Source organism: Magallana gigas, chromosome 7, assembly GCF_963853765.1.
Source record: "Magallana gigas chromosome 7, xbMagGiga1.1, whole genome shotgun sequence".
Lineage (NCBI taxonomy): Eukaryota > Metazoa > Mollusca > Bivalvia > Ostreida > Ostreidae > Magallana > Magallana gigas.
The window spans coordinates 14,124,213-14,151,344 of NC_088859.1; the positions used below are offsets into that span (position 1 = coordinate 14,124,213).

The 27,132-nt window shown below is 35.3% G+C and overlaps 1 protein-coding gene across 4 annotated transcripts; it reads left to right on the forward strand.

Moving 5' to 3' along the window:
• The first annotated feature begins 6,585 nt into the window (after nucleotides 1-6,585).
• Nucleotides 6,586-26,896, forward strand: LOC105329470 (class A basic helix-loop-helix protein 15). Of its 4 annotated transcripts, XM_011430739.4 has the most exons (3): nucleotides 6,593-6,742; nucleotides 18,865-19,300; nucleotides 22,455-26,896. In XM_011430739.4, the coding sequence occupies exon 3, from the start codon at nucleotides 22,458-22,460 to the stop codon at nucleotides 23,124-23,126; it is 669 nt and encodes a 222-aa protein (XP_011429041.2). In that variant the 5' UTR covers nucleotides 6,593-6,742; nucleotides 18,865-19,300; nucleotides 22,455-22,457; the 3' UTR covers nucleotides 23,127-26,896. The 4 variants fall into 4 exon arrangements, with proteins under 4 accessions (XP_011429042.2, XP_011429041.2, XP_011429043.2 ...); XM_011430740.4 differs by lacking the exon at nucleotides 18,865-19,300 and having other exon boundaries at nucleotides 6,586-6,742; XM_011430741.4 differs by lacking the exons at nucleotides 6,593-6,742; nucleotides 18,865-19,300 and adding an exon at nucleotides 19,652-19,871.
• The last annotated feature ends 236 nt before the right edge of the window (nucleotides 26,897-27,132 follow it).

A 27,132-nucleotide genomic window follows, 5' to 3' on the forward strand; every position in this document is an offset into this window, starting at 1 on the left:
TTAACAGCAGGGATCGTCTCAAACTATAAACTGTCTGACACACAGTTCAAGGTACGTGCATTTATTGATTACGACTCTTGAGAAAACGCTTAAAGGAAATTGAAAGACAGACTTTCTTTAATGATGCAACTCAACAGATTATAAAAAAAGAAATTGGTTTTAGACAAAGTATCTAGCAATCAACGTGTACCAAGTTTAGGTGGGTTGGGTAATCAAGGTTGGGCTCGATGCTATGTAGGGCACCAGTCGCCCTATATGCCGAGAATTGCTATACAAACACGACAATTGATTTTTTTTACAAATATATTTTTACTACGATAATTAAACCCGCAGTGCTTGCGTTAACATTTAACTCCAGTGTCTCTACTTGTACCAAATAAAAATAAAATTGTGAGAGAAAAGCTTAAAATCCAGTACATCTCAGTTAAAAAACCGCGGACTTCCACGACTTACAAAAAATAGTGCTACCAAAGACAATAATTTTGATTATTTTGCTATCGTAAAGTATACATTCTAAAAAAAGAAGAAGATATTTTGCCCTTTTCGGTTTTGTAATTTGTATTCTTTAAAATCAATTTTTACTAGAGAGTTAGTGTAGTGGTGTTAAACACGCTTAATTTCTTTTTAACGTAAAACAATCTAATCGAATTTAAAGATTTAGATGACAAATGATATGTGTCGTAAAATTAATCGCTAAAAAGATGGTTATATAAAAAATAAAATCAGATAATCTTAGATGCTTTAACAACCTAATGCTGGCGTCAGCATACTGAAACAAAAAATAATTAAAGCTTAAAGTTAACAAATAAAACGAAGGAAGGGCAAATTGAATGAGCTGGTGGGAGAATCTTGACATGAAACACAGAATCACTTTGTGACCAATCATATCTGTAAACAATGCCAGTCCTGACTATGACGTCAATTCTGAGTTTCTTAACACGTGACAGAGGTTATCATTTAATGAATTGTCATAAAAAAAAATTTTTGAAAAAAAAATATTTAGGTTGTTTAACTAGTGACTATTTGAATATTGTTAAACAACAAAGGCTAGTTACTTGTGGACTCACTACTTTAAGTATGGATATATTGTAAATTTAAAAAAAATCACATCTGCCTCCGGGATTAACCCATTGCTTTAGGACTGCCATTTCAAGTACTTTTGGGTTATTGGAAAATCCGGGGCTTGTTTCTTCAGATGCCTTATCGGGGCTGCAGTGAGGTGTTTGTTCGGAGAACATGAGAGGCGGGATGGTGTTTTTTCCACAATCGATTGACTCGTTTTTGTGAGAAGTGTCATCATTCTTCTCCTCTCACACCATATCATGTATGAATTCATAGGATTATCTAATGATGTTTGTAATCCTGTTGAAAATCAATCCAGCCACAAAAACAATAGAATCTCAAACAGCGCTCTAAACTGAACCGGATTTGTTTGTTTTTAATGGATTAGATAAAAAATCAAAATACTGAAGAACTGACGGGAGTTGATTTTGTCGATGTTTATTTATTTTAAAATCAATGATATGTTATTTTGCATGACAAGTACGTGTAGTTTCTAATTTGAACTACGCACATTTTTATAATATGAAATTTTGGACTTTTTCGACAAGAATGTCGAGAAACCTCCATATGAATCATGTTAAATGATATTTAAAGATAAAATTAATTCACCAAACTATGTATCAGTAATAGAAATATTTGTTGAAAATTGTATGGATCCAAGCAATATCGAACTCTAGTCTCGTTCAACCAAACGCTCGGCTGACGCCATAAATCTCCGACAAGGATTTACGGAGACACCCGAGCGTCGAGTAGAACGAGACTATATTGAACTCTGGCGTAGGAATACATACGACTACAAAAAATATTTAAATTGTTCGTACCATTTAAAATCTGACTATTTTCAAGGTATTTATAAACAGGTTTCCTTGAAAAACAATGCTTTAGCATACATTACTTCGAATTTATCAATTATTTTCAAGAACTAAGTCTCGTCAGCAATGATTTGTGCTGAGGTCCAAACACTGTTTCACTTTCGGTCTGTCTGAGTAACTGCATAGGAGAGTTGATTAAAATCAACTCCCAAAAAATGCCGATTAAAACGGTGCCTGGTAATTGTTGAATTTTTTGTCAATTACAATGTTAATAAGATAGCGACATCGTTTTCATCAGTAGATCGGTACTATGACATTTTTTAAACAAAGTATTTTTTTTTGTAAAAAAAAAAATTGAACAAAAACTGAACACATTTATCAGCATTTACCATTGTAATCTAGAAGATCTTCTGGTTCGATCCAATCAATTCTAAAAGACACCACAAAGTCTGACATTTTATCATTTTCCAAGATTGAATTATCCTTAACCTACAAATTTCAACATAAGGATGTTTTTATAGACTTTTTTCCGACCTCAATGTGGTTTATACAAGTTCCTGGGTCATTAAGATTTGTTTATATGATGTTTGCATTTAAGAAACACAGAGCGCATAATTAGTTCTAAGTATTATAAAGATGAAATTATCTGAATATATCCGATACATGTTATTAATTAAAAGAAAAGTTCGCCCACTAATATCTTTTTTGTGTCCGACTAAGAAGGATTCCTTAAAAAACATTTTCTAAGAAAACTTCCTACAGTGTAGCAGCAATTTGTCCCCAAAAAACCCCGGTTTTTAACGTTTCTTAAAATACATTTACGATGAACATTTATGGAAAACTTATTTTAGTGTCTTACATAACCAGTGTATTTTTCCATTAAAAAAGGCAAAAGCTTTCGTATTTCACGCCGCATCTAATAGAAAGTAAATGTTCCTATAAAATCTTTATGATACCGGTACGTAAAATGTATTGTACTGTTTTACAATATTTTGATGTAAAAAAAATTTTCTTCTCTCTCTCTCTCTCTCTCTCTCTCTCTCTCTCTCTCTCTCTCTCATTTTGTCCAAATTTGACTCAAACTATGTATCGATTCCTTACAATAACAGTTTCCGCGCGTTTTCCCTTTTTTTTTTTACCATGTCTGGTCATTAGTGAAAATGATTTTACTGTTTGCATATAGCTACAGTTTCTAATGTCAAGGTAAACGAGCCATTATGATATAGTTCTGCATAGATTAGATCTTACAAACGTTTTACAGCCGTCATCTCTGGATGATACAGCCAGTCTATGTAGAACAGGATCTAAACAAAAATCCGATTAAGGTTTTCTACAGGGATGAAACAATTTTCAATTAATCATGTCAGTAGAACGGACAAAAATACAGGAAAATACGCTAGAAAATAAATAAACCGCGTCATTTTCTAAAAATGTCCCGGTACTCATTTCTAAATTATTTACATATTATACAGGTCAGAGGTCAAGTTCAAATATTAAAAAAAAGAGTTGATAAGGGGTAAACACCATTTTAACAAGACCTTCGACTTTCGGTTGGACGAAGCCTTCTATTTCTAGCGTCAAAACAAAATATAAATGACGCGGTTTCAAGTGAAATATGCACCGATTGCATAGTCTTAGCTCAAAAGCCAGACAAATCTTGTTGATTATGGAAGTTATTAACCCCGTGCGTGGATATTTTCAAATCTACATCTCACTGTCTTTGGTAATAATATTCAAAAATGATAGTTTTGCTCACATTTTGACCTTAGAATGGCACTTTATAAGCTTTGATTGAATACTACCGGTATATCTTATTCAGTAAAACGTTTTTTAAACTATTGACACCTACTATAAGTACAAAGAGGTGACAGAGCTGTACGATCACTGCCACACTGACCCATTTACTGTCCAGTTTGAGGTTGTCATCTATTACATGGCATAATATCTGACAACATAAAATTGTTAAAGTACAACGCCATGTAACCATGCGCTATCTTGCATTCATCAGAATGTATCAGAAATGCTGTATACCGCACGGTTAAGTCTCCACTCCACTTTTGCTAATATAATGACTTCAATGCACAAAAACGCCTATCTGATATTCACAATGATTCTTTAGTGCATCGTTATTGTGAATAATGTAAAGATTCTGAGATTAAGGTAATCAAATACAGGAGAACGGCAGACGTCAATGGTAATATTAATTGTATGAAGTTAGATCGTACGCTGTGAGATTCGTGATCGATGGATGTTACGCAGTCGTACGTAACTTCTACCCGTGGTTCGTGAGAATCTTGTGAATGAAGGAAAGGTTCACCCGGAGGATATCGTGATATCAGTCCTATCCTAAAATTCTATATACATACGAATATATCTGAACTACCCTGCTAAATTTGAAAACGATTTCACCTCTGTGTGTCTCTCAGACTTTTATGTGTATGCTTACCGAATTAAACAAGAGCAATGTTCCGGTGCTCCCCTCCCTCTTAATGAGCTATCATAAAGGCCTAAATTTGAATCTAATGCATGCATATGTGTGTTGGTATCGTAATACTTAGTCATAAACCATCATGAATTTATGTACATGTATATGTAGAAACTAATTGGCTTTCATGTCAGTTCTGTGGAAAGATTAAAACTATATCATAAACCGGTATATCGTGATGGGAACTCTTGGTGGCATTTAATACTAAATAAAGAAATGAAACGAAGAGGGAATATAAAAAAACTGAAATAAAAAAAAAAAGGTTTAATAAAGAATATGTGGGGTGGGGCGGAGATAAAGCCTTGTTATATAACCATCATAAAGACTATGAAGACGCACAGGAAAGAGAAAGGGTCCTAAATAGACCTTGCGATGAATGTTTTAGATGGTCACCCACAGGAGCTTGGGTAACCACAAAGTAAGCGAGTCTGGATAGGCAATAGTTGTGAGGGCTATATCAAAGACGTTATGTGCTACAGATAGGTTCAATGATGAGAATTTAAGAAAGATGTTAACCCGATGTTACCATTGAGAAATACGTATGCAAAGACTGTATATAAACGTCAAACTCGTTGCTGGTAGACCAATAAGTTGTTATTAACCTTAAATTTGTCAGAATTGATGTTCATTTGGGAATGCCAAAGGCCAGAGCACGGACGCATATAAGCATTACAGAACTCATTCTTTATCAATTGATAAAACTGTTTGATAGACGTATTGCTTAAAGAAAACTGCGCTATTGTTGTAAATATCAGTATTTACAAGTCTTACACCTACATCAGACCGAACTTGTGTAAATAAATAATTGAATATTGACTGTAGCCTTAGGCATATTAGATGTACATCTGAATGAACTGAGGTTTACATTGGTATCCGTATGTTTGGTACATGTATATATGTATACACACCAGTGCATATATATCTGAAAATCACCCTTAAGAAAATGTTGATGTATGCTAACTCAGTTATTTGTTACTGTATCAATAACCACTATTTGGCTCAACCACGCGTAAAGCTTGCTTACACGCGCATTTTACCTGGCCTTCCTCCTCTATATGACGACCTCATTTCGGCCAATGAACCGCTACATTTGTTTAGTTTCTTTTTTATTTTGGTTTCGCCTAATTGGTCGAGAGTACTAAGTGAAGTTCACACTTTAAAAAACTAGTTTAATGTATTATCTCAAATGTATATTTTCATTATCATTTTATTACTGACATTTCAAACTAACGTAAAAATGAATATAAAAAGACCTTTTACCATACATTGATTTTTATTAAAAAAAAAAACTTAACAAGCAACAGTGAGATAACAGTTTTTAATTAAAAACTCAACGATATTTATATAATTACAATATTGATAAACAATTTTGACACTACGCATGAATAATGCCTACTATAAGCGAAAGTCGCATTTACATGTACACGTATGAGATTTTTAAAGTGCAATATTCTTAAAGCACTCTTTTGCACACTTCTAGTGTCTACACTTCAGGAAACTCAAGGTCAATCTATTTGTCAAAGCCGACTTCAGCACTTGACCAAAAGTTAGAATACAGCATAATTTGTCAACATACTTGAAAGTTATTGAGAATTGTGACCTCGTGGCATTACTGCCAGCGTAGACGTTGCTTGGGGAACAGAATGGTTACTCCACGTGAACCAAGGACTACCATGCTTGCATAAACGCGACGTATCTCAAAATAAGGGAACAAATGGATGTGTCTGGAATTCAGAACCACAGAGTCCGGTGTTGTCAAAACTTTGAGTCTGAAAATTAAAAACATCGCACTTTCTCTCTGCATGCTAATATTTGTATTTGGTTGATTAACTGTGTATTTTGTTGCATTTAATTTCGCTACCTTGTTCAGGTACGTGTACTTAATTTGTCCCGCTTGTGTTATGATAAACAACACGGGATTGTCGCAACCTAGCCTTTTTTTGTCATATTTTAATAAGGAACATTTATTACGGCTTTGCATAATGGCAACTAATAACCTCATTTGAATAATTTTTACGATACTTTGAGAGAAGAATATCCGGCAATTTTACAGCCTCTCCGGATTCTCTTGAAAACAAAGCCCTAATTGGTCGTATACGAACACGAGAAAGGGATGTACGCTATGGAAGATGAAATGCATCAATTTGTATATCTGTTTGATAAGAGTTAATCGAAAAGGTGATGGGATACTTACCATGAATGGGAAATAAGCTTGACAGTTTTTGATTGATGGCGTGACGTTGGGCCCCGCCCCCCTCAAGCTTTAATCTGACGACCGACTGACAGGTGTAATGTTAACGAAAAGTTAATCCGTGCGCCGAACCTGTGACACCGTTAGGATATTTCTCTTTATTGCTCCCCAAGAGAATTGTCAGACCTCAATGTAAGTTCCTTCTTTTATTGGCTTTTTCTTCTAAAAATCTTTTAAGCTATATCCTTTTGCGGAAATTGTATTTAAATCTGCAGATATAAAAGAGAAACGTCTCAGTTAAAAGCGCCGCATGATTTGCAATTGATAAATTTTTTTGCAATGAATTGTATATACGTTGTAGAGAATTTAAACGATGATTTGATACAACAAACTGAAATGGGTAGTTATCTGATGAAAGTTTTTTTTATTTGACATTAATTAAGATTGAAAAGCAAACAACGAAACACATTAGTCTTCATGGTTGATAAATCTAACCAAAGAGTTACTCAAGGAAATACCAAAACTGAAAAGCAGAACTTTGCCTGCTTTGAGGTAAACCAACAAACTACAAAACGAACAACTTGTACAATAGTTTCCTTGTTTTTTGTTGTCGCTCAGAGAGTTTATTGACACGTGACAACAGCCATTTCTTTTTTATTTCATGGAGAATAATCTGTTTGACACTTTTTTTCCTTTGAATTAACTCGACCAATTATATTTCCTTTACTTACAACATCCGTTTGTCATGACAACAACGTGACGTCATATATCAAAATTAAAGCAATGTAAAAATAAAACTGCAATTAAAAAATAAAAAGTTTTGATGATGTAATCTGTATGCTTAAATTTCTTCCATACGAGTAACCAAAAATAGACTTCCCCTGACACTGTTGCAATTTTAAGCATGAATCCCTCACTTAGACCTTTGACAACACTGTTTCTTTATTAGGTAGGTGACAGCTTTCATGCCTATCGCTTTTTCCTTGCTTTTATCACACTTATACTGTGGAGACCTGACAGATGACCCAGTTGTTGTTTTACTCTGCGAGCAGACATCATGAAATCCTCATTGGGCTCTGATCTTGTGTCCTTTCGAACATTGGGACATTTCCGGAGTTCCCTGTACTTGCATTGTTTTTTAAAAGACGCGTCTTGCGGAACGAAAAAAACACACATTATTTTTATCATGCATAGCTGAATATTCTTAATATACATGAATACTTATATCGACACATAAGGTGACGTAGTGGGTTTTACGCTACAATAGCACCTTGCTTTGTCCCAAGTTTTTCCGCATACGTAAAGCGAAATCGTAAAACTCACAGTGACGCCAACCAGTCATAAACAAACCAATTGCATATCTATACTTAGCTTACATTAGATTTGTTTAAAATACACGAACTGTTACTTTTCTATAGAGCTCACAATAAATATAACATTAAAACTGAAAATCAATCGGCATTTACATGCGATTACCATGCTAATGCATACTCTAATAGGTTGTCTTTTTAAGCTTTAAATCGCTATAGACACGTGTAAGTAAACGAGCATGAAAATATGGTTTTTTTTTATATTCTCAGGTATTCTGGCCGATTTGCATTTAAGCTCTAAGGTTGTACCGACTGTAATAAATCCATCAAAGGTGATACTGAGATAAACTTAGTTCTTCTTTCTCCCCTGGTAGTCGTACCGTCTCTATCTTGCTCTGAATGGAACAAGTCACGTTACATCACTGAAGTTATTTCGGCAATAAACAACGTTTATTTTAGTTAATGTAGCATCTTCGTAAGTCAAGGGTTTTCGGTCCGACCCGCTCAGTTTCCCTAAGAGGAGAGCGGAGTGGATCCAAAACATTTGGCAACGAAAATGTCAATATACCGTAATTGGCAATTGCAGTTTTTAATGACATGCAGACTAAATGATGTTTACTTCTTATGTTTGCATTTAATATTTTTCTAAATATGCATTCAATCAGTTGCATCTCTGGAAATTTGAATGCAACAAGTATAGTAATGTAAGGTGTTGTTTGAGACGTTTTCATCTGTTGTTCTATCAACTGAAAATGGTCTGCAGGGTTGCTTACATAAAAAAATCTATATTTTTGCAAAGTTTAGATAAAACAGAGAAGATCATAATTAAAATGGTTAGTTTTCTCGCCATTGTGGTAGAGCCTCACCAAGTTAAGAAAATGGTAAAAGATTGACAACGAAGGCTCAGTAGCAAGATATAGATCGTCAAAGCAGACAGAGCAATTTGTTGTCCAAAACTGTTAAGAACAGCGGTTGTTTCATTTTGATGCATTTAGAAAACAACTTTAATGAAACTGTAGCGATTTATTTACTTCTGATACCGGGTGTGATCAGTTTACAGTCGTAACTCCATTGCTTAGTGTGTTTTGAAGTCGATTCCGGGTACCATGGTACCTAGTTTCTGAATCCTCGAAATGCATGTATCACCAATTTTCCCCTCTACTAGTCTAGTTCATTTCATAGTAATGCAAAAAAATATATAAATAAATAAATGTATACTTTATTGCAAGGGGGGGGGGGGGGGGTGTTGGATATAAACCAATCCACTCAGACATCACTATCGTTTTGTTTTAGAGCACCAAGGCTTAATAGCATGCAATTCCTTTCATGACAGCAAAACCTCATTGCTTTCTCCATCCATAATTCAAATTATTTTGGGGATTATCATGCAATAATAACGATATTCATTAATTCAATATTTCAGCGCCTTGAGTGACTCTGTTCTTTTTGTCTTTATGTACACATTTATTGCTTTCTGGGAATAAATTAGTAACGACGGACTATATTATGCGACAAATGGACGGTAATTCAATAGCGGGTTAAAAGTTCGCGCTGTCAATATCAGAGTTTATGGGAATATACAATCTATCAATATACGGACATAACGCATATTAATTTTTTTACATGTGTTTAATTTTACAGAGATAATTTCACAGAACAAGTACGACTTATTTCAAAAACATATTTTTATAATATGTGTCAGATACAATAGCGGAATTACACCCCCCCCCCCCACCCTAGGAAAAACGAACTTCAGCTTAAAAATCAAATTCAAGTAAAAATGGTTTTCAATAAATTAGAACTGTGTCAATTTTGCGGTAAGGCTAACTGAAACGCCAATAATAAATGAGATGGTGTTTTAATGTTATGTAAATATAATTAATCTTGTGCCTGGGTTCACTTCAGGGCAGTTGTAGAAGCGTGAAATCCGGCTTTCGCACAACGATAAGACTGTTACGACAATTTCATTAATTTTGACAAATCAATCTCAATTTTCCATATCTTCCGCGTGCTTTTATCTGAATTTCCCAAAAGCAATTGCAACGAGAGAGTAAATTTGTGAGCCCATCTATTTCTGTCACCTTAAGAAAAAAGTTTTTTTGAAATGAAATTATCATAATTAAGCGGTTTTGCAAAATCAATCTTAATCGTATGAAGTGCATAAAATAATGGAAAAGAACAGTAAAAATTGTGGTCGATTTATGAAAAAAAATGCCGAAAACAAAAGCACCTTTTTTTTTTTTTAAATTCAATTGAACTGTGCTCTAAGAAGCCAGACATGTTTTGCGTTCGAGTAAGAGTCTTGTGAATATTTCCTGTAAAATATTCTTTTAATTAAGACTCATTATCGAGTTTAAAGGTCAAAGTTTGGCTTTCTTCCTGTCTGATTTATAGGCTGTGTAAAACGTTTTTTGTTTTGTTTGTTTGAGGTCATTATACTTATTACAGATGTGTCTTCTGTCGTGTGAAATTACCCCATTACATGGTCCAAATAAAACGTGAATCTGTATGCTCTAAACATATGTGCATACATTGTATTATTTGTACCGTCATTAATTCCCCCAGGATATTCACAACACGTGTGAGATTTCTCCAAAATGCCAAATGTCTTGTTTTCATATTTCACAATATGTTATACAAGTTAATCCCACATTTTATTTTGTACATGTACAGTTATGCGGATGGGTATTTCTGCAATTTGGCATTAAAAGGACTAAAAGACACGATTTGAGATCAAAATTTTATTTTCTATTTTTATGTATAAATTGATTTACTTGCACATTTTGAATGGTTGACGAAAATTTGAATGTTAGAAGTTATAAGAGAAATACAGAGGCAAGAATCCATTGTTTTGTAAACAAAGCTCGAGTCTTATATTTGTTTACGAATAATGTAAAGTATGAAATTACTATTGTTGACAAAATGACTCGTGGAAAAGAAGGTAAACTGATTCAATGTGTTCATAAATAATATCATCAACAGAAGAAAGCAACATTTGATTGAAACTAATACCAATAAAACACATACGTAAACAATATCAAGGCTCGAGCTTTGTTTACAAAACAAAGAATTTCAAACTCTTTATCTTGCTTTAAACTCAGTGTTTGACTTTCAAATTTTGACAAAGCATTAAAAATACCCATATTAACCATTCTAAACATTAAAAATGGAAAAATAAATGTTGAAATCTTGAGCTCAAATCGTGTCTAAGTCCCTTTAGGAGCAAAAAAAAAAAGTTTACTAAAAATGTAAATGTATGAATCAACATACTAGTATAATGCACCCGATCTCGAAAAGGTTACCTTTAGGTTTATATTTACCTATAATATCTATTCGAATACCGATCGATGAGAGCAGATTATCTAAAACGGACGTTCGGTTTTTGCAATCTGTGACAGAAAGTTCTTTGGATACAATTTCTCTGCAAACCATAATTAGAATCGAAGGGGTTTGTGGTTCGTGTGTCAATTTATGTGTGTGTGTGTGTGTGTGTGTGAGAGAGAGAGAGAGAGAGAGAGAGAGAGAGAGAGAGAGAGAGAGAGAGAGAGAGAGACGCATTAAATATATAATTACCTTCAGAACCATTAAAGTCTACTTCATTGTGAACCGTCTATTTTTGTAAGTCATTTGTTAATTAATATGCAGTCGACTCGGGCTTTAGCCCTTGTAATTATTACAGGTGACTCAAGAACCAGTAATTGACAAAGAGGACTTCGGCGATTTATTTTTATAGAAAGATTTCCTGTTACTCCAAAAAATCAGAACAGTTACTCATTATAATGGCACTGTCATTTGCACTTTAAGATATTTCCCAGTATGCAATTGCAGCTACGGTGATTAATTAAAGTGACATGCAGGCAGATCCCTAGTTCCCTTGACATTCTGTTTTCGCCCCACGAAGGACTCGAGTATAAGGCACAGCTTCCTGGTGCGCCAAATTGATAGGTTCGATTTTGCGCTACTAAAGGATATGTATTTTTAGGAGCAAAATAACTTATTAATGATGTGCACATGCTGGGAATAAACAAGAGAAGCATTGGTGGTTAACCATTGTTATTTTTCTGTCATTGAAAAATAATAAATCTTTTTTAATTGATAACATAACGGAAGCGAGATCCCAAACTAAACGGACATACGTTCAATCTTATCTTGCAGACTTTGGGTGGGTTCCATTTGGTAATAAGAATTAATGACAATAAACACCAATAGAATTTGAAGAACTGTTGCAAATGTATTGCAAGAACAACGTTTTTTAAAAAACTTTTCTTTCCTGCGTTCGGTATCTTGAGAAAAAATCTTCTTTCATAAACCAACTCCACGTCGCCTTCTTAAGATGCTTGAACAAGGTGTACTGGTATCAAGAGATGGAAGAATCAATATAAATCACAAGTGCTGGTTTCCAGTTTCCTTTAAGATCAAGAATAAAACTGTTGACCCCCAAAATCCGCCTCATACGACCGTCTTACGCTATTTGACAATTTGATGACTTTTTTCACGGAATGACGTGTGTCTATCTGCCATTTCGACGCAGAGCTTTTGGCGTAGTAATGTGCTACTAAAGCTGCTACTATACACGGCGTCATTGAATGAAACTGGATTCCAGCGGAATCGATAGTATTTTCCTATAAACTACGACAAATTAATGCCGACCCCACCAATTATTCCCATCGGTTGTAGGAAAACTTTATGGCAGAACGGATTGCTTTGAGAATCGGATCGTAGCATAATCAAGTTAAATTTGTGCAACGTTTCATCAATTTTTAATTGGATTCTGTCCTACATTTTGTTTGTTTCTGTGGCCTCAACCTACACTGTAATATTTCGTCAGGAATGAAAACCCGAAAAGGGAAACGCAGTTAGAGCGATGCACACATGAAATGCGGGGGAGGGGATAGGGGTGATTGGGTTGATGGTGTAAATAACACCTTTTCAATTTTGGACTTTACTAGTTTTAAATACGTAACATGTTTATTGAAAACCAAAGTAGGTATACTTTGTTTACCATAACCTTTTGGGGGTGGAGGAGAAAGATATTACCAGTTTTAAATACGTAACATGTTTATTGACAAACAAAACTGGGTGCGTTGTTTATCGTTACTTTTGGGGGTGGAGGGGGAGGCAGAGAATGGAAAGGCAAAATAAAATAATTACTGTTTGCATCATTTACCAATTCCTTTTTGGGGTTAAAAATTAAAGGTGGGGCAGGGAATAGAATGGGGAAGACAGGATAGTACATCGGTCAGCGACATTTGTCTTGGAGTATAATAAGTCAATTTCTTATTCTCAATGCTGTCCTCATCAACAATCAATAAGGTTCTGTCTAGTTCGTTACTACATTCATTGTACTCGGGGATAACCTTCCAAAAGTTGACAAAACGGCAAGCAACATGATGTCTGCTACGAGAATTATTACATGTCTTGCAATTCAATAGTCTTGATTGTCCGGTCTTCCAGGGATTTGAGTTTTCTTTCCCCAGGTTTTTTTGTTTTTTTTGTTTTTTGTTTGTTGTATTTTTTGTTATAACCATTCTTTTCAAAACAGAAATTGTGTTTTCGACGAAGCACTAGGGTTGCTCATAAGGTTTAAATTGTATGTACTGAAAACTGAATTCAGTATTACATATATTGGTGAAACTATGATATTTTCATCCATAATGCATATTGACAATTTGCATATTATTTAAATATCAAAAAAGGTTTTTTATATCAAAAAACGTCTTCTGAAATATGAATGAAAACGATTTTATGACCAATTGACACTTTTCTAACACTTTCACTATTTTAAGTGAAACTTTGAATTATTTTGACAAATTGCTCACTATTGGGATGTGAATTTGAGTAAGATCGATGCATGCAAAAATGTCGTTTATATGAGCTTAATTAGGTCTTATAAAAAAAGCAATCATTATTCACAGAACTCGTAACGATCGGCAATAATTAAGCCCGGCTCTGAGTGGGAAAGGTGTGGGTTGAATTTCAAGCCTCTATTTCGATTTTTATTGAATTAAACTCCCATCTTCAAGCCTTCTTGAGTACTGTGCCATTCCAGACTCTAATAATACTATCGGTAGTCCGAAGAAAAAAATACAGTGGGGTTATTCCGTTCTATAACGGATTTTTTTTTTTGTTTATTATGTAAGATTGAGACAACCGATATTTCGAACACTTGCAGGTTTTTGAGTTTGAGGGTGATCCGTCGTATCTGACATTGTATTAAAGAAAAAGCACCCACGGATATGACGTTCGGAACACTCCTTCCATAGTTGATGTTTCTGGAGGTCTAAATATGGAATCGTTATTGATCCTCTATCACACTGGAGAATTATTATTATGCTATTTATATTTGCGAAGACTTGACGAACATCGCGTACGTCCTGTTCATATTGCAAAAACTGGTCTCTCCAAGTTGCATTGATAGTACACTTATTGTCCCTGGATATGTCGTCTGCGACATATTGCGCTACCGGACGCACGGTTCATTTGTGCTACCGAACAGCTGAGCACATACGGTTCAAGTATTTAGCAAGTTGGTTAGGATATATGAATTGATTGAGCATTAAGGCAACTTAATGGACCCTTCAGGCCAATTGATGCCGTTCGTGCCCGGGGAAACAGTTGATAGACCCATTGATTAAAAACTCGAAAAACAGAAACTGTTGATAGTTTATTTTGTGAGATTAGTATATTTGTTGTAATTGTGCATTATATCAGTGACGATCACACCGTCTCACGCACAATTCTCGGGTTGTTGAGGGATTTTTATTTTTCAATATTGCACGATAAAGACATCAACGTGACCCCAACGACACACCCTCGAGATTACGCTGTAACGACGTCAATTTATTGTGTAAATTCATTTCAAAAGTAGGGGTTTGGGGGGTCGGCGTCGATTTCTCGATTGGCGACTATGTCACGATTAAATGTGTACTATACAGGGACGAAGGCAAGCGTATCTAGTCATCTACTACTACTCTCGACCACTATCAATAAATCTCCAATGATAATTACAGATTTGTTGCTCGTTGTGGTGTGTACTTAATGGGGGCTCTCCGACGCATGCGTTAAAACTGTAATACAGATATCAAATTTTCATTAAATGACGATTCATATTTTTTTGAATGATAATTAGTTATTTAATTTCCTGAAAAGATAAAACTATTATTATGGTTAAGAGAAAGTATGCTTAATGACTGTTCATTTCAACCTCGCTTTCTCCACAGAAAACATAGGCCCGGTCGCTCCGTTTTTATATCAATTAATCAAGCACTGACATCAGTTTCCCCGAACAATGATCATATCCTGAAAATTTAATGCTAGATTTGCATATTTTCCTGTCATAGATTGCTAACCTTTCTCTGAAAAAAATGCCGAGCACGTTTCTATACAGCTAGATTACCTGCGTTTGATACGAACGACAGCAGTGACAGCCTTTAATACTTATGGTTTTAAGTTTATTCCTCTACCAATGAATTTTTTTTTAATTTTCAATTTGAGTACAAATTTAATTACCATTTCTAAGAATACAAGAAATCTTGCATTAAATCTTGTGGCGACCACCAACATATAAATCAAAATATCCATCCATCTCCATCAAAATGGAGAATGATCAAAGATAATCACTACTTGAAAGCACAACCTTCCACAGCCTTTGTGTACAGCATTATTAAAAGGAGCAGAAACTGTAAGTCTATTTTTTTTAAATACTTTTTGATTGCCGACCGATATTGAAAATATTATATCATTCCCGATTTACATGTATGCAAACGCCCTCTTCCCCCTTTGTCGCGTTTTAGCAATCCCCTTTTTAATAAAGCCATCTACGGGTTTTGAAAGCCTACAACTCACAATTTGGCTTCGCGTTTCATCTTATGAAGTCAAAGACAGCGCTAAATTAGGAAATAGATCAAAATATCTATGAAAATAAGAGATCGCATTGTAAACACGCAAGCTCGATACGTTATTACATTATGAGAGAAAGCCAAGAGGCCGTATCACTTTAGCCTTTATATCCACGATCACCAGTTGGCAATAATGGCATATAGAACAATTCCACTCTATTGTAGGGGGAGGGGGTGTCATTTCTCGGTTTTCAGAAGGGAATAAAACTATATATACGATATTGGAATGGGAAAAGGATGCGAATTTTTTGGAAAAGTTGAAATCAAAAGAATAAAAAATTCCCCTAATCCTTTCTTAATATAAAGACGGGTAGTAAAATACAAGTCTTGTGATCAATCAGGCCAGAAAACAGAGATGTAAAGACAAAAAGAGAAAGCTAAGGTGTCCGCTTGATTAATAGATGTCTCCAGGGCCGCGGAGTTTATGCCCCAAACATTAGAGTTGTTTTGAGCAATTCCAGCTTGTAAAGAGAGATCCGCTTGTCGGTACATAAAAGACAACGAACGGATCGGAATGTATGTAAAGGAACGGTGGCAAAGAATTAGTGTCTTATTTCCGTCTACGGCCCGAATCCGTACTAATTTATGCAATTATAAACATTGCGAGCATAAAAACTCGTTTTCCTCTGATAATTGATATCCGGAACATAATATAAGTTAACGATAAATATATAAAAAAAAAAAAAACCAGCAACCTGAAACGATCATCCCGATTGGAGCTCCAAATGATGACGAAAATCGTGGTGTGCGTTTGTGTAAACAAGTTCTACTGTTTGTGACACAGAATTTGATATATTTATTAACGGATTTAGTAAACTGCTGTTACAGTGTTTTTTGGTTTTGTTTGCGCCCTTGGGGTAGAAATTATCCCTTCATAAGCAAAGACATGTTTTGTAACCTGAGAAGGTTCCGGGTTTTAGGTCGAAAGTCCTTCATTCGTGTTTTTAATTGTTTGGCGAGTTAGATCCATAATAAGCTATAATCTTTCATTACTCCCCTTTTTGCACCGCAGCATCGCTATTTGATTATATAACTACCATAGACCATCAATTAAACCGCTTCAGATATAAGTACTCCAGCTACTTTCTATAAGGACTTGATAATTATTAACTATTTCCTTTTTTCATTCATGTCTATGACCGAGTTCATTATAGTATGCCACGTGTATACCAGGATCTACCAAACCGACCGAATATAATCATCTACATTGAAATATACCGACAAAACATTTTGATATGAATTAAAATCCAGCTAAAACTAGATCTTGTCAAATTTACTAGCAATCGTAATAATTTTTTTTCTCGGAAAAAGGGGAGCACCCAATGCATAATATATATGTAACTCGCGACACCAATTTCCTCCCTGTAGCTATTATAGATGGTTCAAGGCAAGGGGAAGACCTACAGAACTGTAAAAAAAAGTTCAGCCTGAACAAAATTATATAAAATTTGTCAATTACAACGCAGCCTCTCCGACTCGTGTCACGGCCTAGGAACAAAATTACCTGTATCTTCACACCTGTCGCTTCCTGCTCGGGGCCACCAATACATTTATCATCAATTGTCCGAGCTTCGGCTTTTTACCCGCGGACATGATAGTACAGTGGTAGCAGAAATATCAATTTCTAGGGTATTATCCCCTCTTTATCGGTTTTAATCTGCTTAATTTGTTTCTAAAGCAATGTACCTATAAACAATTAAGGTCCAGCTAGAGGGGATTCGTGAAAGAGAGAGAAAGAAAGATACATTTTCATTTTTTTATTCTTGCGGCAACAACATATACATACAAACAAGGTATATTGACCTAAAATAACCCACTGAATGTTTATTTGCTTCGAACATGTGTAGATATATTAGCAAATAGCTTGTTAGTAAATTGAAAATATCCTGTTAGAAATATGACCAGCATAATCGAATATATATAAATCGAGCGTGCATTTATTGACTTACTGTAACGTATGTATATGGTTTGTTCGCAACAAGCAATCGCTCTATCTACCGTTCAACAAGTGTTGATATTATGCTGATGGGGCAAGTTTTAAGTGGATGGAAAATTCAACAGGTGCGCGTCCTTTAGATTGAGCAAATTTAGATCGAACTGGTCGAAATTTAATTTTACAACGGAAGCTTAAATAGGTTTAACATGTCTCTTTTAGTAGTTTACAATGCTAGTACTTGGGAGACGGAGGCTTAACACGCGCAGCTTATTTTCAGTTCAAAATTATGCTCCGAGTTGCGTTCGAACTATAAATGCAGTAATAGATGTTAGTACATATAGAGTGTCAACAACATCTGCCCCATTTGACTGATTTTCCCTGAAGTATAATTGGACCCACACGATTTTTCAGTAAGATTCAGCATTTGGTTGAAACAGATGAAAGTGACATATAGGCTCGTTTATAAACCGATAAGCTGGCCTCTACAATTCGTATGTCTGTGTGTGTGTGGCAATAAATTTTGCGCAGTAACCTCGTCGAGAAATTGATGACCATTTCGTTAAATGAATTGTCTATTTACTATGAATAAAATTAACAGGTGCTATGAAAACGATTTACGACTGTTTTTTTTTCATGTTATAGGCCGTCTTCGGAAGGCTAAAACCCGCGTGGTATAAAAATTATTATTCTTAATGAAAAAATGATATTCTGTCGGAAAATGACAAATTAATTCCATTTTCAATCACCTGGATTAATCGCCCGGCCCTCGGAAATGACAGTTTTAGTAGTTCTATAATGGTGACTTCAGTGAAATCAGAATGTAGACGTTCACTTTGCACAGTATTGATCACAAACAATATACCGTGATTTTACATCGCTAACTTTCCACCGCCCCATTGAACAAAATCAATCTCCTGCATCAAAATATACGGGCGAATCCTGCCAAAAATTCACGTTTAACTACAGTATTTAATATTCTTGTTTTAAATCAAGATCAGTGTATTCTAACAGAGGTTTGTGTGATTTTTTTTTCGGTGTGATACCGGATTGCAGTAAAAAAATTTCCTGGTTATAGGGGAGCGATTTTCATACATAATTACGCAATTATCGTCAAAAAACATACCCTGAGTCTACATCATTCATTAAACCTCTTTTTTCAATATTTTACAGATTTTTCTGCTCGTCGCGTTACGTTATAGCCCCTGGCTCTACCGGATCAGCCTAAGCACTCTGCCTGTACCCCAAGCATCGTCTGTTGACACCCACTCTGATCGTGCGTAGAGTACGGCGAACGCCTGGGCGAGACAACGTCATATTTTCATTGGCTACTTCGAATCGATTGATAATTACTACAAACTCTCGTATTATGTGTGTGTTATCATCAGGATATTAATTCCCTTTACGCGGCAGACGACAGTCACTAGAACTGGCAGTTGACATTATAGTAGCTATAGCAAGAGAAAACGGGACTGTCAAAATCGGACAGGGAATTTTTCCTTGAAAGACAAACGCATGATTTTACACGAATTCCCAGCATTGGTGAAACATAAAAGGACTTTCTTAATATTTAAATTGAATTGAAGGATTTCTCACGCAAACTTTTCAAGTAAGTATCTCACTATGCATGAATGGGCGTTTAATGAATGAGTGCATACTTTGAGAGAGAGAGAGAGAGAGAGAGAGAGAGAGAGAGAGAGAGAGAGAGAGAGAGGAGTTTGTTTTTAAAAAAAATACTATACATATGTAAAAGATATTTGCGGTTTTATCGTATCGTCGGTTTTTTACCATAGAATATTAGCATATAGATCATTCAAATTCATGTTATATAAGGTAAAATGTCAAGTGCCCTTGTTTTCTTCAAAATAATTAGGACGCTGACTTTCGCAAATCAAAGAACTTGTCTACGTACTTGAGTTTGGCCTTCAAAACCTTCGAAACCCCCGAGAGGGAGAGAGAGAGACTTAGATATAGTCGAAACCGTGAAGTAAAAGAGAGAGGGTTTAATCTACAAATTAAAACATTGTAAAACGGCAGCGTTTTGAAAATTAGGTTTAATTCCCAGAGATAAGCGTATATATGTGCTCATCCTGATAACGTTAAACCCTAGGAGTAACGCCTGACGAACGAGTTCATGTATAGTGTCGGCACTCAACTGTAGAGATAGGACCATGATATAGGTAAAACTCACTTGCTTTTATTTCAGTTCTACTTTCCTTTGATGTACCTCATCATTTTTTACACCCCCCCCCCCCCGTTCATTCTTATTCCTAACGTGTTACACTATTTGCCGTCATTTCGGCGACTGAGAAGTGTAAATTTGATTTAAAAAGCTTCTATACTTTAATGCAGGTTCGTACATTTTTAATCAACTGTTGTTCTGATTTCAACAAGTTGTTCTTTCGTATTTGCAGTAAAAAAATGTTCGAATGCATCGTTTTCATGCCAAATTAGTGTTATCTGTATCTTTTCCATTATTTGCCTTCATTGCAGAAAATACAACATTTTCTCGCAATTCTTTGGAGCAGCCAATTTTTCATCCTTGATATTTGAGAAATTGATTTTACTAGACCAACTGTGTAGCTTAATGTAGAACAAGTACATCGATAAAAAGTGGATGATAAAATGAATATTAAACAGATATAAAACCGTAATGTAGCAAAGTAAAGTGGCGGAGTACTATTCACCCCCCACTAACCGATGTATCGTGCAGGGTGTCGGGGAAATGTGACAATAGCTTATCGATCCCCTCGCTGCAATTAAGTCGTTGACAAAGCCTGACACGTTACCCGTCAGGGAAGACAATTTCTCGTTAGCTTCTGTCAGTTTTTATGACAAGACACAAATTTCGGGCTTCTTCCTTCGTTCTGCGAAAAGAAAACAATTTAGCCACTGGTCACACGGGAGAGAGACGTTAATTTCTTTCCTTCTTGACAGTTTGATACCGGGTTTTTTTACTCGGAAATGTAATCTTCACAATAGGCGAAAAACCTCCTTAAAAATGAGATACTGCACAGACCAGGGTCATATGTTCTACAGGTGCATATATAGGCTATCTCCGTCTGACATTATGTGAGAGAGAGAGAGAGAGAGAGATATTTGACATGTGCTTCCTTCGTGCTTTCATGAGTGTTGGCAGTGAAAAGTCCGTTGTTTTATCTCCCGAGGAATCCGGGCTGTCGCTCGGAGCTGCAGCATTCCTCTGGTTCCAGGCGACTTCCGTGCAGAAGGGGTGTCCTGTAGCCAAAATACGGGGGTACATCCGGGTTGTTTACCGGTAACCAACCCAGTCTCTCGTCTGCTCAGAAATAGCAACATCTGTGATCGATCTATTTTTCTCCCTAAAAATCCTCATGGTTAAACTATTCATGCACATGTCTTTAAAAGACATAAGTGACAGTGTTTTTGCTATTAATTTCTTATTAAACTTTTTTTTGGCGGAAATCGAACAGAAAATCACATTGAAGTAGATCGTGTTGTTAGGATGAATGTACGCAGAAACAAGACATAATTATTGAAATTACAAGTCAGTTTGTCCTCAGTGACTCACGCCGCCAAATAAAAAAATGTTCAAACCAATGATATCAAATCAATGGGTTTTTAAGAAATATATATATTTTTTACCGAACGACCAGACCAGGTACATGTCAAGCAATGCCTCGACAAAAATTCCCCATAATTCATTTTTGTAGAGAAGTGATATTTTTGATTGATTGCCCACAAGACACCAGTGTTTGACAATAAAATGTCATTTTGAAATGAATAGGACACACTGTCAGGTTTTACGGTCATCATTTGGTATTTGTCCATTTCAGGGGAGAGAGAGAAAGAATAAAAGGACACCCATCCATCATTATTATCCAATTTACATGCACAATCTTTATATATATACGTGTATGTGCGCTTAGATTGAGTACCTGTTTAATTATGATGTCACAAAAAAGAGCGAAAACATCAAACACAATTGCATGTAAATGCGGGGTCTGTTTATCTACGCGAAGACCTTTTAGTGATAAGACCTCGTCCTATAAACAATGGTCTTGTTGGTATTGACATTTCATGCTGAAAACGAATTCATTCTGCAGCGGGTTCACAAAACAACCATTCAAACGCATTTGTCTTTCTGGATCGATTAATTGAAGTAATTGAGAGAAAATTATCCGTACTACGTGGGGGCGTGCAGAGGATTTTTAAATTTAGATTGGCCTAAAATATGACGTCTCGGTCTGTTGGTATTACGGCCAAAACATTGAGGGGGAGGGAATTGTCAGGTACAATAGAAAAATGTAAACTTTTGTAGCAAACGACCTTTAAATGATCATGAAAATAAACAGACGGATAGAAAAGGGGGACATTATCTTTATCGTGAGAACTCGGTGCATGACGAAGGTTTTGTTCTGTCAATCAATAGGGCGAGCTAAATATAATCTTTGAGGACATGCAGTTGGTAGCAGCATTAAGATTCACTTGGAATAAACTTTTATTTGAAAACTTTTGTAAATAGAGTGACGACGTTACCTTTAATTAGTCGAACGTCGGCACGACACGGAAACCAAATAATCACCCTTCCACTTTAGTTGCGTCAAAGGTCGCTCTTTTTAAAAATATCAGAATTATGATAATTTACCTGTGTGATTAGTCTTTTTATTTGAAGTGCGGGTTATAGGTAAATCACAATTCAAATGATCCAAGTTTAAATATTGTGTAATTTACTGACGATAGAAAATGACAGTGTTTCCTGGTAGCTCCTTCTATCTTTTCAGGCGATGCGATCGGGCAAACACAGCGCCATGACTTCCACTCTGGAGTTCGACAACGCAGACGACATGGAGCAGACGACAGCGGATGGATTCTGGGACTTGCCCGGATTGAGAGCCACAGATTACCAAATAAGGAAAAGGGCCAGACGCGAAGGGCCAGCATCACCCTCTGATTCGGGTACCAGCTCAACAACAGACATGACAGATGATGGCGAACAGAGAAAAATGAAAAGCCCGAAAAAGTCTGCAAAGCGCCGTAAGGGTTTCAACGCCCGTGAGCGTAACTTACGTCGCCTCGAAAGCAATGAACGTGAAAGACAGAGAATGCACTCTTTGAATGACGCTTTCGGAGCTCTGAGAGAAGTGATTCCACACATTAAATTGGACAGAAAACTTTCAAAGATAGAGACACTGACACTAGCCAAGAACTACATCAAAGCCCTTACAAATGTGATATGTGAAATGCGAGGCGAAAAAACACCTTACAGTTTTGACAGCTCCTCCAGTAAAAAGGACCTGGGTCAAGATGAAGATGAAGAGGAAGAGGAAGAGGAAGAGGAGGAGGAGGAGGGAGAGGGAGAGGAAAGTGAAAGCATGCTGAGTGTGGACACGGTGGAAAGCGTGGATATTGAAAACACCACAAATTCTCCATACGATGATCGGAGTTTCTTGTGAAAGGATTTCATCTCCATAAATCATAGACGGATGACTGTGCAAATGTCAACGTTTTGTTTAGTTCATGGATTTTGGATGGTTACAAAATGGGGATATGCGACATTATCATTCTGAGCTCATTAATGAATTCCAACTTGTGTTCGCCGTTTCTAGTGTCACGCTATATTCCGGGCACGTGGATTCTCTGTTGCTTTTTTGTAAATTATTTGCTTGAGAGATGTGGCGTCTAGTTTCCGGATTCTAATTCCACCAGCCAATAGGAAAATGAATTCATTGATATTCCAATAGCATGCTACAGTTTCCATCGCCAAAACCCCCGATCATTTACAACTTGGATCACGAACACAGTCGACATATTAAGGTGTATACACAGTGAATCTCGAAAGGAAGAAAACCTAGAGACAATAATTGTTTGCCAGTGTAATTGAAATACTCAAAATACCATTTTCTATCATTGTATACGTGAAGAATATTCAAGGCAACTGCAAAGAATTATTTTTTCCCCTTAGGGCATGTCAGCTATATATTATATTAGAATACGGCTGAAAAAATTCAAGTCATATAGTAAGGTAGTTTATTTTTGACACGCTTGTACATATTTGTATTTATTTAACCGTGTAGATACAGCTAATCTGAGGACATGTGGGTCACGACTATGTTAAGGTAGTCTCACGTTTCTGCAGTGGGCTCTTGTCACCTGGTTTCTCCCGATCACTTCACACGCGTGGCTAAGCTTTGGTGCTATACAATACATTACCCTCGCCTATCTATTTTGTTTTCAAATAGTTTCTCAAAACCATTCCATCTTCGAGACAATTTTAAAGTCCAAATGCAAGAATGCTTTTTCATTAAGAAGTGCTTTTCAGGATTTTTTTTTTGGTTAAGTTTAAATCCCAAACCATCGCTCATCTGGTCCCTTTTGCAAAGAAAAAAAATAATAAATTATCTCCCTTATGTAGGTGATGATCATCCTTAAGAGTATATATAAAAAGGCGTTTGACCTTTACAACACCTCCCTTTCATTGATTTTATAGTACAGTAATTAAATGTCGAACTAATGATGGCATTCTTTATCGAATGATGAGGAGTTTGCTCGATGTGATATTGATTATAGAGGAGAATTTCATTCATTGGGGAGGTAAGACCGTGTGTGCGTAGGAAAAAGAAAAGCCTCTCCAGTAACTATGGGCATTGTCCAGTCGTAAATGAATTTCATTTGAAGGTAACTCTCCTCAACGTCTCTTCAGTCTATCCGAACTACAAAACTGTCTTTCGATCTAACGATAGCTCTTGTTTATTCGATATCTAGTAATCACATTGAGTGGGTATTGGCCATTTTGAGTTTTATCGTGGGACGTGGAGCTCGTTTTTCCATTTGTATTCCATTGAAAAAAATCTGTGACACTTTTGGCACTTTTCTTCCAAATCTTGTCAGTTAATGGTTTTTGGTTTTTTGTTCTTTTTTGGCCTTTTTATGAGAAACGTTTGAAAATACAACACATTGCCAGGGAGTGAATGAAAAGAGCCCGGTTGTCATTCTAAGCGTAGCTTTAGCTTAGCTGCAGACAAGACCGTCTTAGTCCTCTTTGACTTTCTTTTTGTTTTTTTCACTTACAATTGTGGTGAAGGTTCTAAGAAAGTCCATTCATGCTCGAATTATTTATTCACCTTCACCCCCCACCCCCTTTTTTTAGATGAACTTATTTTTGTTATGATCGATGTATAGGCATATAAAATACACGACAACAATATATCTATACATCCGGATATGTACATATTTTCCTGTATTATCGCGTATCATTGCATCTCATATTAAAACCATATTTATTTTTGCTAAATGTATTTAATTGTGTCACTCATATTGCATATATGGTTATCATATAATATATATTTACCCATTTGTGTATTTTATCCCTGTTGGTCATTGCTGTGTGCCTTTAGTTTTCTTTAAGGATATGAATTTCATAAAGTAACACCATTTATATCAATTTGATTTGTATTTATCAGTGATGCGTATCCTTTGAATAAGGTAAACATGTACGCTGTTATGGAAATCGAGGCATTATTTTTATCATATACCCATGGAATTGGGACATCTTTAAGTTATTAACATACCATACAATTGTCTGATCCTGTTTACTTGATTGTATGATTCTAGTTCTGTAGTACTGGTACAACTAACAGGCACATTGGAACATTCTGTAATTGATAGCTAAATCTGTTCTTGTTACCGTAAGCTATTGCAGTTTAGTACAACTTATTTTAGTTATCTGATCAGTTACCCCCCCCCCCCCTTCTTCCGAATCTCTCAATATTGAAACAATTTATGTCGTTAGGATTCAGTGCTTTTATTTTGGAATTGTATGTGTCATAAGTAGATTTAAACTAATTTATTCACGTAATTCGTGCAGTACGAAGACTTAAAGTGTAAGTGATTCATTTTAAGCCCTGGCTGACTTCAACCATATAGATAATTTTAAAAAAATTCAGTTTCACCTGCTTAATTATCTTTATGGCAATAAGTTTTTTTCATCAGTACTAAGTAATTAATGAAATTATGTTAATTTTAACATTTTCTTTTTTAAGTCACGCTATTTTGATTAAATTACCATGACCCTACAAAAATACACGTGTCATTGATTTCCACACGTGAACTTCATTTTCATTTATATAGGCATAAACATGATAGACATATTTATTTAATAATTAAGGACAAATGTTAATTACATTGAGAATGGTTGTGAGCTGGTCGTTGTTTTGTGGGTATTAAAAGGAAGAACCTTCAGAATTCTTCCCATTAATTACTCCTTTTTTTTTGTTACATAATTATTTTGATAAACTATATTTAATTTTGTAAGAAAATAGACATGAAAAAAAATCTTGATAAAAACATTTTTTATACGATAGAAATGATCCGAAGAATTCCAATCTGATGATACAATATAGCATTATGGATAGAAAAGTCTGACAAAACATGAAATGTACCTCTAATTTCGAAGGGAGTTGGTTGTTTTCATATGCAGCACAGATCTGTCCTCTAGCTGCAAATTTTCCTTGCCAATAAGATAACAACTCCTTTGAAAGGTTGTATAAATATTATATTTTGATATGCATTCACTAGATTTTCCACTATTGAAATGAAGAATATACGTAAATGTGCTTCCTTCCCTTTTCCATATAGTGTATGTATCGACCCGTATTTGCATAGCCTGCTTGTATACGTTTTGCTTCATAGCATTTTATCAATTGCAATTTTCTTTATTTCACTTTTCTTTTTTATTTCATGAGATTTGCAATAAAATGCATTTTTTTTGTAAAAAGCTGGATTATAGTTGAAAAGGGTGTTTTCTGACTATTTAGTCTATTTATGAAAAAAAAGTTAACACAGAGGGACATAGTTATTGTCATATTTTGATCAATTGAAAGGTTGTTGATTTAAACAAATTTAACATACAAAATCATCATATTTATAAATATATTTTGTGTTATGATATTCAACCTTTTGAATTCAAATTATAGACAGTTTGACATTTGTCTCCTTCTCCAGAATACTGTCCATTGCGTTGTTGATTTATGGGAACAATTTTGTTTTTTGCTCCTAATGTTTTTTTTTAAAAATAATGTTATTACTCATGATATAGATTTTAAGAATACTGTTTGACATAAAAGATGGAAAAATGAAAAAATAGTAATAAAACTATTGTTTGACAGAATCATTTCTTTGTATCAAAACTGCGAAAAGTACATAATAAAATATTTTTCTATTGCAACACCTGTGTCTTTGTATTATTTATCTGTGTCTATATTTTAGTTTTTAAGATTGCTAAAAGGATGTGCTCTGAGCAGATGGTTTCATATATCATATACATGTATATGAATTATATTTTTTTACTTTAACGTAGGGTTTAGAAACATTACAGTCATGAAACGTTCAAAGATATCGATGATATTCTCTGTTTTATAGTAGGAAGTGTGTGACCATATCATGTTCAATACACGTGGACAA

What these genes read in the sequence shown, in the direction of transcription:
- LOC105329470 (XM_011430740.4), top strand. Translation starts at nt 22,458, where the DNA reads ATGCGATCGGGCAAACACAGCGCCATGACTTCCACTCTGGAGTTCGAC.